The sequence below is a fragment of the Empidonax traillii genome, unplaced genomic scaffold, assembly GCF_003031625.1.
Source record: "Empidonax traillii isolate 1590-97213 ecotype Southwest subspecies unplaced genomic scaffold, ASM303162v1 scaffold1253:size457737, whole genome shotgun sequence".
NCBI lineage: Eukaryota > Metazoa > Chordata > Aves > Passeriformes > Tyrannidae > Empidonax > Empidonax traillii.
The window spans coordinates 22,088-36,275 of NW_020956446.1; the positions used below are offsets into that span (position 1 = coordinate 22,088).

The window sequence follows — 14,188 nt, forward strand, 5'->3', positions numbered from 1 at the left end:
AGTCTGTATAAAGTAGAATTAGAACAGAATCAGAAGAGCCCAGCACATCTTAGATCTGAGTATGCCTGGTTAGCACAAGTGTGTATTTGTTTAGCACTGCACTATGACAGAACTCCCCAGGGAGCAGATGTTATCAATCTGGAATTAATTGACTACAGCAGGGATCTTTCCAGCCCTGTAACCCCCAAGTTAATTAGATTTCCCCTGCATATGCAGTAATAAACCAACTTACGTGTACTGGCCAATTTTCTTCTACAGGATAAAAGGTTAAAACCTCATCAAGGAAATCAGTGTAATAATCTATCAATTTTTTTTTTTTTTAATATCTAGGCTTTATGTGTGGCACATCAGTGCTGGATAAAGATGGTGTAAGTGCTGCTGTGGTCATTGCTGAAATGGCAACGTACCTGGAGAGCCAGAACCTCACACTGGCACAGAAACTCCTTGAGATATATGAAATGTGAGTTGTATTCTTCATTAGTATATTCTACTTAACTCTTTTAGAGCTGGGAATAATCCAATAAATATTTTTAATGCGTCCTCTGGATGTTTTCTCATTGTAAGTTGGTTTTCTTGATGTATTATGGATTACAGTCCATCGCTAGTGTAGATCACTGTACCTAAAGGGGCTCCAAGAGAGCTGGAGAGGGACTTTGGATGAGGGATGGAGGGACAGGACAAGGGGGAATGGCTTCCCACTGCCAGAGAGCAGGGTTAGATGGGATTTTGGGAAGCAATCCTCCCCTGGGGAGGCCCTGGCACAGGTTGCCCAGAGGAGCTGTGGCTGCCCCATCTCTGGAAGTGTCCAAGGCTGGGTTGGAGCCACCTGGGATAGTGGAAGGTGTCCCAGCAATAAAACAAGGATCCTGTATGTCAGAATTAAGCCATGTACTGAGACAAGCCCAGATCATCAGCAGAAATTCCTGGGCTTTAACAGAACTGGCAGCACAGAGCAATACCATGGATGTCATTCCCCTTCCTGCCAGCCCAGCAGCAAGACACTGAGGCCTTTGGAAACCTGGAATGAGGAAGCACAAAGGATAATCAGCTTTTATCTCTCCATGGTACTCAGGATTTTGCTCTGTCCTGTGCAAACTGTAGCCAGAGCGACTCTGCACAGGTGGATCAAAATGGCAGGGATAACAGCAGGATTCATCTCCCAGTCACACCTGGCTTTTAAGCTGCAGAGAAGGGTCTCTGTAGAAGTAGCAGTGGGTGAAATATGGTGAAGAATAACCTAAATTTCAGTGTGTGGTTGTTGCTAGTGAGCACAAGGTCTGATTTGGGATGGTGGTTTTGACTTGGATGGAATAATCAGCCACCTTCCTTGTTGTGGCTGCCCCCTGGCTCTGGTAGTCAGTTTTTGTTTGGGGGAATGACACTGGGCATCCATTTTTCAAGGGCCACCAAGGCTGCCCTTACCCAAATGGTTGGCTTTTACATCTTTGGGGGCCGAAAACTTCGCACGAATTTAAAAATAGCTCAAGATGATCTGAGTAATGCAGCAAAATCTGCTTCAGAGTCCAAATGTTTGCCTATAAATACCTGTTCCCACAGCTCTGGGAACTCAGTTCTTTCTCTGTCGCTGCTTTTCCAACCAGGGGCTTTCTTTGGATGCCAAATGTGCCAAAGAACTTCTGCATCTCGTAGCTGAAAGTGTTCATCTGCTTGCAGGTATGGATATCACATATCCAAGACCTCCTATTTCTTGTGCTACGACCCTCCTACGATCAAAAGGATATTTGAGAGGCTTCGCAACTTCGACGGCCCTCAGTCCTATCCCAAATGTTGTGGGGTTTACAACGTGTTACACGTCAGAGATGTCACCACTGGCTACGACAGCAGCCAGCTGAACAAGAAATCGGTGAGTTGCAGAGTGTTTTTTTTGCCCAGCAGGGTCTGATTTTGAGGGAAGGTAAAGGGTAAATAGCAACGTGAACGAGGCAGGGATGCCCTGTGCCAACTGGGATGGCAGAATAATTCCATCATCAGGCTGCTTAACATCACTCAGTGGGGGAGAAAACAGCTTGAAGGTGAAATGCGTTGACTGTTGTGATAACAGCAGTGAATGAACTTGGTTAATTAATTGAGCCTGATGCTCCTGCAGCTCTTCAGCTCAGATATTGGGGTTCCAGTGGGAGTGAAGGAGCTTGTTGTTGTTGTTTTTGCAGGTGCTGCCAGTGAGCAAAAGCAGTCAGATGATCACCTTCACCTTCCAGAACGGTTGTGTTGCCACCCTTCGGACCAGTGGGACGGAGCCCAAGATCAAATACTACGCCGAGATGTGTGCCCTGCCCGAGCAGAGGTCAGCAAAACCAAGCCTCAGCTGACTTCTAACCACTTTTCACTGTAGTGGATAAGAAAAAAAAAACACCTGAATTTTCAGCGTCTGCTACAGCAGGCTTTAGTTAATCCAGTTCCTCATTTACTTAGAATTAAGAAGTGATGAAGTTACAGAATCACAGAATAAATTAGGGTTGGAAAAGACCTCTGGGAGTGAATCCAACCTTTGACATTGTCACCCATGAGTGCCATGTCCAGTTTCTTCTTTTTCTAAAGATACGGTGTTGCTGGCAAAGGTTCTTAAAGCCACTTGGTTTTCCATTTCCTCTGGGAATCTGTTGGGAGCTGCTGGATAAATAACTGGAGATCAATCCTCTTTTGGCAGTCACCTGGATTGAGCTGCCTCCAGTGTAAAAGGCAGGTGGGGAAAAACATCCAGGGTATATTTATACCACTGAAATCTGGAGTGAAAATTAGGAGCTGAGGTTCAGTCGAGATAGTGGGGAGAAGCTTTTGGATTGGATCCCCAACATGAGTTACACAATTCCTCATTTTTAGACTTGTATTCCAACAGTTCTGTGGGGCAGAGGATTGTAAACAACATAAAGGAGGCTTGGTTTGGTGTTTATTTCTATTTATTGGTGGGAATTTAGGGTGAGCACGTTTTCCTCACTGAATATTTGGTCACATTTAGGTGGCCCGTGGATAGGGAGGGGTAGATGGCGAAGAGGGCTTCTCCACCTTTTTATTGCTGTGTTCATTAAAACTAATTAAAGAGGAAAAATAAGGGCCACTAGAGGGCTCTGAGCACCATCTTTAAATGTCCTGTCCAATCCAAATCAGTCTGATTCCATGCTAATCCTTCTCAGAAAGGAGCCAGTTGGGAGTCTCTACCTGTTTATGCTGGTATAAAAAAACAGCGCAGAGCAAATCCGTCCCCCATCAGGTCTTGCCGATTATTTATTTACTTTTAAACAGCTTCTTGGTGTGTTTCCCAAAGCTCTGACGTGGTGGCCTTGTCCTTTTTTTTTTTCCAGTGACAGGAGCATGCTGGAAGAAGAACTCCAGAAGCTGATCGGGGCTCTGATCGAGAACTTCCTGGAGCCGGACAAGAACGGGCTGACCTGGCGCTCGGCTTAGACCCCATCCCTGGCATTCCCAGGAGCCTCCAGGGGGAACAAAGGGCCCAAGAAAAGGATCAGTTCCAAATGTCTGTGTGTGTCTGTGTTTTTGTTCCCTGAAGAAGCAGCGTTCTTTTGTCAGGCTCTTCACCAAAGTCCGGGCTTGGAAAAAAAAAAGGGGGAGAGCAAGTTGGAGAAAACAGCAGAGTTAATTGTTAGAGTTTTCCATCCTCTTGACCAAAAGGTTAATTAACCCACACCAGTGCAAATGAACTGCCCTGATATGTTTAAGGCAGGTGGTCTTAGCCACGGGATCTTGTCTTTAAACTTGCTCCAGGTACTTAAAATACATTTTTTTTTTCTTCATGTGAAAAGCTTTGAAAGTCAGGTAGGGATGATTGCCCCAGACTGGCAAAAGTCCTGCTTCTTCCTCTCGGCTCTGTGTGACCCTCAGAAATGGGTCTGTGCTTCCAAAAACCGTGGAAGTAGAGCTCAACAGTTCTTGTTCAGGCCAATTGTTGACGTTTTTCAGCTGCTTAATTTGGTGAAGGTGTTCTTGGTGCATTTCCTGTGTCTGTCTTTAAAAAAAAGAAAAACAACTTGGCAGTGAAGCAATAGTGACAACACCTGCAGTTCTGCTTTGGGGTTGGAATTGTGTAGTGCCTTTCCAAGGCTTCCAGAGGAGAAGGGATTGGTCATTACTTGGTTAAATTGCCCATTCTGACTGTCATAGGCCTTGTAGCTCTTTTTTTTTTGTCCCACCTTCCTCAAAGGGTCTTAAGCTTTTTTTTGTGTTTTCTCTGTTCGGGAAGTTTTTCTATGCCAGTCAGTGACTTTTTGGTTTTTTTCTAACCTGAATTTATTTATATTGTTTAAAAAAAAAAAAAAGTGGAGGTGAGACACTGACACAGTTACTGAGTCATGATTTTTATTATTTTTTTATTTTGTCATGTCTTGTCAGCTAATTTCTATTTGAGTAGCACTTTTGTAAATACTATTATTCTTTATCTTTCAGGGCAAATATTTGACAGCTTCTCATTATCTGTTTTCTGAGTAGAAAGTGATACAGCTAATCACATTTCAAAAAAGAAAAAAGGCCGTGGCACAAGTTCTCCTGTAGAGGTTGTGGTGTTTCAGATGATCGAAGCCACACTTTGGCACAGCAGAGCTGGTTCTGGGCCTCTCTCCCTGTTATCACTGACAGGAAATAAATAAAAAAATAGGTAAAACCCGGCACTGAATTGTTATAAGTTGATGTGAGAAGAACCCAAAATGCACTTCAGTTTGAGCTGTTGTTTGCCACTAATGGTAACTCCCCAGATTTGTCCTCCATCTGATTTTTACCCCTCCAGCTGGATGGCACAGGGTTGGGTCTGTGTGTGTTGCCTCTCCATGGCTTTAAAGAGCCCCTCGGTTTGGGGTTTTTCCTGCACTATGTCCGTGGAGAAGGTATTTTGGTGTATATGAATGTACATGTGCCACAGAAGGTCTGTGCTGCACAAAATCCTGACCTGTCACTATTTATTTATTGTTTTTTGTTTGTTTGTTTTAAGAGAAAGTATCTCCAAATTGTTCTGCCGTTTAATCAAGTGTATCTAATGCCAAAAAACTGCCGTTTGTTTGTTTGGGTTTTTTTTTAATTATACATTTGATTGATGGGAGGGGGGAATAGGTAAATCAGAGTATGCTTATGTTGTTGTCTAGTCCTAGGTAGGTCTGGAAGGCGTGAAGGCACTTCTGATGCTGCTTTGCCTTCAGTTTTCCCAAAAAAAAGTGCAGATCTGCACCAAGTTTGAAGGAGCTCTTGCCATTCCTGCCTTTGGCGGCAGATTAAACCCTGAAGCGTTGAGGATTTCGTTCTCCTGGTGGTACAAAGGAGAACACAGGCTGTAAAAAGCATAATGTGTGTGTGTGCTGTGTGTTATTGTAGCAGTTCTGTCTTGTGAGTGATGTTTGTGCTCCTGCAAAGAGCAGGAATCTGCCACTTCCCAGAGAACTGCTTTGGCTTGGTAGCCAAGTGTTACAAATGAAGAAAATCTGGGTTTTTGAACAAGCATAGAAGTTGGTATAACTGTTCATAGTCTAAATATCTCTAATTAAACGAGAAAAGCCCAGATGTGGGTGTTGTGTACCTGGGATTTTTTTCCTGTGGATGGGTCTGGCAGTGAGTTGTTGTAGCTGTTAGTGATGCTTTTGGGATGAACAGCAACAGGCACAACGTGTTGAATGTACTTTTAAGGGTAGAATAGCCATTTGCTCTTTTGAAACTGCTGCTACTGTTGTTCTCCTGCTGTATTGGAACTGTTGGATATATTTATACTGTTCCATTTGTGGAACTCCTTTATCTCCTTCTGATCTCGCATCCCTTACCTCTGTTACTGTGAAGGACTGGAATTCTCCTGTTTCCCTGCTCTGTAACTTTGTTATGCACCGTGTTAGGGTTCATCTGGCTCCTGCACAACCTTCTTTCAGTTGTATAGCTGGTGTTATTTTTATTTTTCATACTTCTCAGATAAGAACAAAGGCTTTTCTGACCCGAGCAGGGAGCAGGTCACAGATCAAAGGACGCCCTGGGTGTTGTTCACGAGGTGCTTCCAGGCAAAAAAACACCTTTTGAAAGGTTGGACCCTGACTTAAACTGCAGTCACAGGGCCAGTGAGTTGGGTTTAGTGTTGGATAAAACCCAGAGGGCTTGGTTTTGTATTTTCCTTTCTGATGTGACAGGTTTAATCTCTGTGGCAAAGCTGTTTTCCTGGGTCTGGCACAGGAACTTTCCAGGTTCAGGGGACTTGCCAGGCAAGGCTCAGTGTCAGTGAGGAACAGCTGGTAGGTGGATTTCTTATTCTAGTTGTGAAACAGCACCCAGTGTGTGGCTTAAAGAGTTCCAAGGGCTGCCTGTGTCTCTCCTGCATTTCTTGAGGAGGATTCCTGCCAGGCTGTGAGGGAATCACAAGCTCTGGCATGGGAGAGAAGGAGGGAATGTGTTTAACAGGAAAAGATGAGCTGGAAACCTCCAGCACCAGTCTGGCTGTGGCCCTAAGGAGCAGAGGAGCTCCCACCTGGTGTTGGGGTGCTGAGCCAGGTCTGCTTCCCTTGTGTTCCCAGCAGGATGTGACTCAGAGGGGCTGGCATTCCCCTGGGAGAACTGGGATCTGGCCTGAGGAGCTGCTCATGTCCCTCATTTAAATATCCAGCTCTTCCTTCTGGTGCACTTGTGTTGTGCACAGGGTAAGAGAAGTGAAACTCTGTGTTTGAGGTCGAGGTGAGCTGCCCGTGCTCTGCCTGGGGCTCCCTGCCCTCCCCTGACTGATCCTAAAGCTCTTGCTGTCCCAGATCGGTGGGTTTACCTGCATGTTGACATTCCTGGTGTCATTCCCTGGTTTATCTGTGCTCAGCTAGCACTTTGAGTGCCCCCTCTGCCAGGCTCCTGAAGGATTAGGGATTTCAGCTCCTGTTAGAAGTGTGTTTGTGTGGAATTCTGGAAACGCTGATGGAGAAGCCACAGGGTGGAGTGAGGCAGATGGAATGTTTGTGCTGCTTTGGGAAGCGCTTGGATGTTCCCTTTAACTTCAAAACTAGTATTGTTACCACTTTATTTTGTCTTTCCCCCCCACTCTTTGTCCTCTCCTCTCCCTGACTGAGAGGGGGATCTCTGCATGGTGACACCTGGGTGGTTCCAGCCCAGCTTGACTCCCAGAACATTTGCCACCCCCCCTGCTCAAGAGTAGCTCTGTTCAAGGTGACTGAAGTATCTGAAGCTGAATTGTTTCCCTTGCCTGGAGTCTTGGATCTGTGTTCCTGTTAAGCCAGTGTCTGTTCTGTAAAACTTGGACAATATTACGAAATACAGAGTGAGAATTTGCACTTTTTTTCTGAGGAGTTTCTGTGTATTGCTATGTGGATTTAGCTGAATGAAGTGTTATAAACAATAAAATATTCCCTTTGTAGCTGCAATCCTTCCTGTTTCTTCCATGTTCTTCAGCCAAGCACCGTTGCCCCAAAAGCTGAGCTGGAGGAACATCCATGTGCCACTTAGAGAGCTAAAGAATATTTTTTTAAAGGTGAAGTTGCTTCAGGAAAAGGCAGCAGCTTGGAAGGGAGCTGGCAAAGGGATAGGAGAAGGTCTCTTTGTGAGGGGGAAAAGGGGATGGGGAGAGCAGGACTATCCAGGGGTGGGACTGGCCCCAAAAGGATTTTGGTTCCGCATCCTGGAACCCCACCAGGGGAACTGGGCAATTGGAGAGGGACCTGTCCAGTTCCATCCCTTGCCATGGGCTTCTTCCACTATCCCAGGTTGCTCCAATGTGGCCCTGGACACTTCCAGGGATCCAGGGGCAGCCACAGCTGCTCTGGGCAACCTGTGCCAGGGCCTGCCCACCCTCATAGCCAACAATTCCTTCCCAATATCCCACCTATCCCTGCCCTCTGGCAGTGGGAAGCCATTCCCCCTTGTCCTGTCCCTCCATCCCTTGTTCAGAGTCCCTCTCCAGCTTTCTTGGAGCCCCTTTAGGGCACTGGAAGGTGCTAGAAGCTCTCCCCAGCTTGGCTTTAGTGTTTCAAGGTTAAAGCACCCTGGAGGTTGATGGAGGGTGGTTCCTGAGGGCACAGCAGCACATCCTGGAGGGTTCTTGCATCCCTTCAGTGATGGGCACAGGCTTCTTCCTGCTCTCAGTGGTAGGTTTATCTCCTTTGTGAGGCTCTTCTTGGAGCCCTTCTCCTCCCAGCTCCCCGGAATTGCCAAATTACCACCCCTTGTCCTGTGCTGGGCAGTGCAGCAGATGGTGCTGTCCAGGGAGACACTTAACCCTCCCCATTCTGAGGGTTTGGGAAGCCAGGAAACAGGGGAGGGACGTGGAGATGGACAGGTTGGTTTGGGCTGGGGGGGAGCAGGGCAGGGGGTGGGGGACACAGGGACCTGGCTGAGGCTCCACCAGGCTGTAGTTGCACGATCTGGCACTGGATGTCACCGCCTGCTGAACATGGACACTTCTCCCAGGAACAGCATGACTGGGCTGGTGCAGCCTCCTCAGGGCTTGTGTGAGCAGTCTGGGGGACCTGAAGGTTCCAGGGTGTCTCCCTCTGTGCTGCTGGCACAGTACCAGGACCTGGGGGCATCAGCCTGGCAGCACCGGGGCCACTGGAAGCTCCTGGGTGCTGGCAGGCAGGAGTGCCTGGCATCACATTTAGGTCTTGTCGATTTGAGTGTTAATTTAGTAACTAAGTTAATTAATGAGCTCCTAATTAACGTGCCAAGCCCAGCCTGTGAGGGCTGTCCCTTGGGCTCGGCTCCCTGGGGGCTCGTGGATTGCTCCTGGGGGGCTCCACCTTGCCAGGGGAGAGTGGGGATGGTGCCCTGGGTGCTGGGCTGGTGGTGGGGTCAGGGCAGCAAGAAGGGAGGAAAGTTGGTTGCCTCCTCTTGGGGTGTTATTTGGGGAAGGTAAGGAATGGTTTCTGTGTGCATGAAGCTCCTGAAGTCCCATCAGAGGGTTTGGGGTTGGAGTGGGACCAACCTCCCCCAAAAACTGGTCCCTGGAGTCGATGGGAGGCTCTCAACTCCACTATTTTCCAAAAGGAAACTGAGGCACAGAGGGAGGGAGAAACAGGGGCTCAGGTATCCATCCTGCCTGTGCAGAGCAGGATCTCCGAGCCACCTGAACAATTAAAAGGGATGAAGACCATCTAAAAATAGGGGATTTGTAAATGTCAGGCTGGCAAGGGGCTGGGAAACGTGCTGGGAGGATGGAGCAGCTCCGCAGGACTGGCTGTGCTGGTGTGTCCTTATCCAGGAGCAGGGACCAACACTGATCTGCTCTGGGTTGATCCTGCTGCCCCTGGCTCCCTGAGACATCCCCAAACCCCAGGAACTGCCTGTCGTGGATCATCCTGGACATGCAGCACCGGAGGAATTTTCTCTGTTGTTTTATCCCAGTGGAAGCTGCAGAAGATCCCAGCTCTGCTTGGGATGGGAGGTGGGGAGGGGTGACACCAGGCCCCTCAGGGTCAATTATTTTTTCAGTGGGTTTTCATAGGAGAAAACCTCAGTGAAGACCCTGCTCTCAGAAGCACCCCAGGATGATCCCCAGCCTCAGGAATTGGGTGATGTGCTACCAAAACCACCCCAGAGATGTTCTGGTCCCCCCTCTCCATGCAGATGAGGGCACAGGGGGCACCCCTCCCTCACCTCCACCCCCACAGCTTCTCTGCCATGCCCGGAACCCCACCTGTCCCCGACGTGCCAAAATCTTGTATAAAACAGCTGGGAAAGCGAGTTTATTTGGGGAAAATAATCCAGATCGGGGCAGATTAGTGGAAGCACGTCCTTCCCCATCTGCCTGGCCGGTGCTGTGCCAGCTCCCTCGGGGTCTGCCCTGAGCCAGGCTTGGGAAATCACCCAGCTCTGCTCCTGCTGGGGGCTTTGACCTGCTTCCCTGGCCCAGCTGAATGTCCCCAGCCCCTCTCCCTCAGGAGAAGTCCTCAGATCCCTGGTTTGTCCCTTTGTCACCTCCAGCCCCCCTCCCTGCTGCCAGGGGCGGGTCAGTGCTGAGCAAGGAGCTTCTGTCCCCCAGAATTATCCCAACCTGGCTAATTAGGAGCATCCACAGGTACTAGGGGGGATCCTAAATAATCCTAATTTCTTTGGCAGGGCGCAGGAGCCACCTCTGAGCCGGAAGAAGGACAAACAGAGCGGGGATTGTCCTGGGCTTGGAGGTTCCCAAAGCTGCCCCGAGTTTTAAGTGAGCCCTGCTGAGGTCTGAAATGCATTTTGGTGGGTTTTTCTTTTCTTTCCCAAACCCTTTCCTGCTTTGTTCAATGCTTCAGTTTCCCCAAGGCATGAGGCTAACACCTCCCTTTTGCTCTTCCTAGAGGAAAAAATGAGAAGCAGAGGGGTATTTTTCCTCCCTCTGTAGGTTTGGGTTAATCTCTGATAACAGAGGAGGAAGGTGAGGGTGAAGGAGCTCTGGTGAGAAGCTTCTCAGGGGTGAAGCTGCCTGGGGAGAATTAAATATTATTAATTCTGTGTATTTTTGTCAGGAGGAGGCAGCTGCTGGTTGATTTCCTTCCCTGCCCCTGGGTAGGAGCATCACAACCCCACACCCAGTGGGGATGAGGGTGATACTCCAGCTCCGTTATTTCCCCCGGATAAATCCAGCTGCAACCCACACTGGGAGTTTTGGCCTCTTCTGCACTAAATGAGACCACCCTCAGCCTCTTTCCTCCAGCTCTGGCACCGTGGAGCAACTTGGAACCCACCTGGGATGTCTGTGTGGGCAGAGGGGGTGCAGGGCAGGGTGGGGGTCCTGGCACAGCTCTGGCTCCATCCACATCTACCTCCTTGCCTGCCTCTTGGCTGGATCAGCCCAGGGAACCTCTGAGCTCTTTGGAAAATGAGGAAGGAAGAGCAGATCTGAAAGCCCGCTCTGGGCTGCAGAGTCCTGGTGGCATCTCACAGGCAGGGCTAATTAATAGACATTTTTGGGCTTTCCCCCCCCCCTCCTCTTTTTCAGGGATGAGCTACTCCAGGAGGCTCTGAGCATCCTTTGCTTGATTCCCACCACAGATGCTGTTTACATCCTGAAATTCATCTGGTTTCAGGAGCTCTTGGGGTAACTTTCCACTCAGGCAGCTGCCCTGGGCTTGGGACGCTGGGAGGTCCATGTTCCCCTTCGTGGAGAGGGGACTGCATGCAAACAGCTGGGATTCTCCAAACACAGGGCTGTCTCTAGGAGCCCAAAAAGCACATTCTGTCTCAGCTCGGTGACAATTCGCTAATCCCGAGGTTCCCTAATGCGTGGGGTCTGTGCTGCACAGAGCAGTGTTGATGTTAACAAGCCACAGGAATTAACGCTCCCGCAGCTGGTTATCCAACCCCATCCCCAGGGCTTTGCCTCCCTGGAGGGGGTCAGTGCACACACACATAGGGTGTTCTGCACCTACTCTGGATGGGGAGGATGTTCCCAACCTCCTGCTGCTCGGAGCCAAAAGGAGAAGCAGCCTCATCCCTGGGGACTGAAAGCCACCACATCCCTCCCTCCAGCCTCAGGAAAAGCTGGAGCCCACCGTTTAATCAAAGGACTTTGAGGCCAGGATGTGTTTGGCCACTTTTCCTATGTCCTGGAGGTGATTTCTTTCCTGTTATTGATCCCAGGCTCTGCTGTTCCTTGATCCAACAACCACCCCTCTGCCTGAAGAGCTCTCCAGGCTTCTCCCTGCAAGATGTTAAATCTTCCAGCTCCATCCCCACAACCTGCTGTCCCTCTGGACTCACAACCCAAGCCTCTGCCACATGTGCAAATCCACCCTTTTTATTTTTTTTTTTTTGGCTCAGGGGCTGCATTTTGGTTGCACAGACATAGGGAGTGGAGGGAGGAAGCGGGAAAGTGGATGAAGGTGAAGGGCAGGCTGAGATTTCTCCCTCATTGCATGAGGTGGCAAAGTGGGACCAGAGCCCACCAGCCCCTACGAGGTGGAGGAAACCTCAGGAAAAGGTCCCCAAAATACAAGTTTCTCAGATAAGCTGAGAGCCAGGGGGGGTCTCAGGGTTTATCAGGATCCAGGTCTGGTCGGGAGCCAGCTCCCTGCGCAGCAGGACCAGCCCAAAGCACCCAGGAAATTTATTCTGATGCCCAGTGCTACATCCCTTCTAGGATCCAGGCTCTATTCCACCTCAACACTGGGATTTCAAGGGGAGGAAGTTCAAGCAGGAACAATGCAAAAAGGGAAGGAGCAAAGCGACAAAATGCAAAGGATCCTGCACCAGAAACACCTTCCAGGGGTCTGTGGGATGGAAATAACTGTGTTTTCCTCCAGCAGAGCTTTCCATCCAGAAGCTGAGTCCACACACGGTCTCAGGGACCACAATTCCTCCAAAACTCTTCCTTACTAACCCAGCACAGTGCGTACCAGCTGCTCCTGAGGATCCCAAAACCCCTGGCAAACGGCTTGCCTTTATCACCTTCCCCCTTCTGGAGAAAGGCAAACACAGGTGGATCAAAATGCAAAATGCTTCAGTTTTCATCCTGGCACTGGAATTCAGAGTTTTAAGATGCCACACTGCAAAAGCTCCCTTTTGGGAAACGCTGGGAGCCGCAGCCCTGCATCTGTGGATGTCTCATGGATTAGATGCCCAACCACCAGGGAGATAAGAACTACTTTAGAAAACTATTTCCCGGGCACTTTTCCTGAGCCCCAGGGAAGGATTAGGACCGAGCAGAGCCTGAGATCTGTGCACAAGCCACACAAAACCTCTCTGAAATCCCTGGCCACCAAAACAGCCCCGGAAAAGAAGTTTTTAAGCAGTAACAAAACCACGGAGGAGCCCAGAGCTGCCTTCCTCTGGCAAACCAGCCACAATAAAAGCTTCGGGGTTATTCAGAAATCATTGCAAGGAGCTCTACAGAAAATAGACGATGGAGTGGGTGCAGCTTTCAGTATATTTGCTCTAGGATATAGTAACAGGCACTAAAGCAAACACGGGCGGGGGAATTAGGACGGGAGCTTCTGCTCCGCTCGTTTTAAATTACAAAGTGCCGAGACAGCCGAGTCTACGATAGATTTCAGAGTCAGAAAAGTGCCCCGGGGAACATGCACGCAGCAGACGGAGGCGTTTCCTACGCGGCTGCATCGTTTTGTGCCTGGAACGACCTGGAAATGTCATGGAACGAAACTAAATGGATAGAAGGGGCTCGGCAAAGCACGTCGCTTCGCGGGCGGCGGGGGGCGGCTGGACGGTGTGTGCTTTCCTCTTTGGAGAGAAAGAGGAAAAAAAAAAAATAAAAAGAAGAAATCGAGTTGAACTTTGCATCTGTCAAATAGAAATCTAATAGGAAAGAGAGCTGTACATGGTCAAAGTCAAGTCCAGGCTCCAGGAACATCCAGGAGGACAGTTTCGGGTGTCACCTGGACGCTCCAAAGAAACGCTCGGGTGCGCGCGGTGCCGATTCCCGCCGGCATCCTGGAATCTCCCGCCGCCGGACAGCAGGTGTGGGAAGGGGCTCCGAATCTTCCCCGGGAGCACCGGGGCCTTGCGGCGCGCCAGCACCCCGCGGGGCCCATCCCAGTGTGCTTCCCCTGCCCGCGGGCACAGGGATGGGGAGGGAAGGGGGGGGATGGTTCCAGCCCGGTCCCCTGCGGGAATCAGCGCTGCGGTGGTGGGCACGGGCATGGAGAGCCCCGCAGGGAGGGTCACCCCGCTCTGCACCCGCTCCCGGCTCGTCCTCAGAGACTAATTTTCGGGGGTGCCACGGCGAGGGGCTGGCGCGAGGTGTGGATGTCGGGAGCGGAGAGGCGTCGAGGGGCACGGCGGGTGATGCCGAGGGCACCGTCAGAGGCCGGGGGTGCCCACGGCGCTGGCGCAGCGCGGGTCGGCGTCCTGCTCGTAGCGGTAGTGGTACCCCTCCATCTGGTCGCGGCAAGCCTCGCGCAGGTTGTGGAGCCAGCGCTTGATGCCGCGGCGGTTCAGGTAGAGCACCATGAGGAAGACGATGCCGATGAGCGCCAGGACGATGCCGAAGAAGACGTAGGAGGCCGTCTCCAGCTGGCCGGGCTCGCCGCCCTCGCTGGCCGCGCACACCAGCCCCTCGGGCCGCAGGCGGAGCAGCGCGGCCCCGCGCAGGGCCGGGGGTCCCGCGCAGCGCAGGCTGCGGGCGTCGAGCACCCGGGAGCCCGCGGAGCGCAGCCAGGCCAGGAAGGGCCGCAGGGCACAGTCGCAGCTCAGCGGGTTGGCCCCCAGGTTGAGCCGCAGCCCCCGCAGCTCCGGCGCCTCCAGGCTGCGGAGCTCGGCGGCC

General features: G+C 50.6%; 2 protein-coding genes across 2 annotated transcripts; one reads left to right on the forward strand and one right to left on the reverse strand.

The window, feature by feature from the left end:
* Positions 1-330: 330 nt before the first annotated feature.
* On the forward strand, positions 331-4,486 carry LOC114069406 (glucose 1,6-bisphosphate synthase-like). Its single transcript, XM_027906164.1, has 4 exons — positions 331-460; positions 1,675-1,864; positions 2,172-2,305; positions 3,321-4,486. The coding sequence occupies exons 1-4, from the start codon at positions 336-338 to the stop codon at positions 3,421-3,423; spliced, it is 552 nt and encodes a 183-aa protein (XP_027761965.1). The 5' UTR covers positions 331-335; the 3' UTR covers positions 3,424-4,486.
* A 9,122-nt stretch (positions 4,487-13,608) lies between these two features.
* TPBGL (trophoblast glycoprotein like) lies at positions 13,609-14,187 on the reverse strand (the record flags this gene model as incomplete). Its single annotated transcript, XM_027906155.1, has 1 exon — positions 13,609-14,187. A coding segment is annotated over one exon (462 nt), but the record flags the coding sequence as incomplete, so codon positions are not given.
* Position 14,188: the final 1 nt, after the last annotated feature.

What these genes read in the sequence shown, in the direction of transcription:
- LOC114069406 (XM_027906164.1), top strand. Translation starts at nt 336, where the DNA reads ATGTGTGGCACATCAGTGCTGGATAAAGATGGTGTAAGTGCTGCTGTG. An exon ending in CTCCTTGAGATATATGAAAT is followed by an intron (nt 461 to 1,674) that starts GTGAGTTGTATT and finishes ATCTGCTTGCAG; the next exon opens with GTATGGATATCACATATCCA. An exon ending in GCCAGCTGAACAAGAAATCG is followed by an intron (nt 1,865 to 2,171) that starts GTGAGTTGCAGA and finishes TTGTTTTTGCAG; the next exon opens with GTGCTGCCAGTGAGCAAAAG.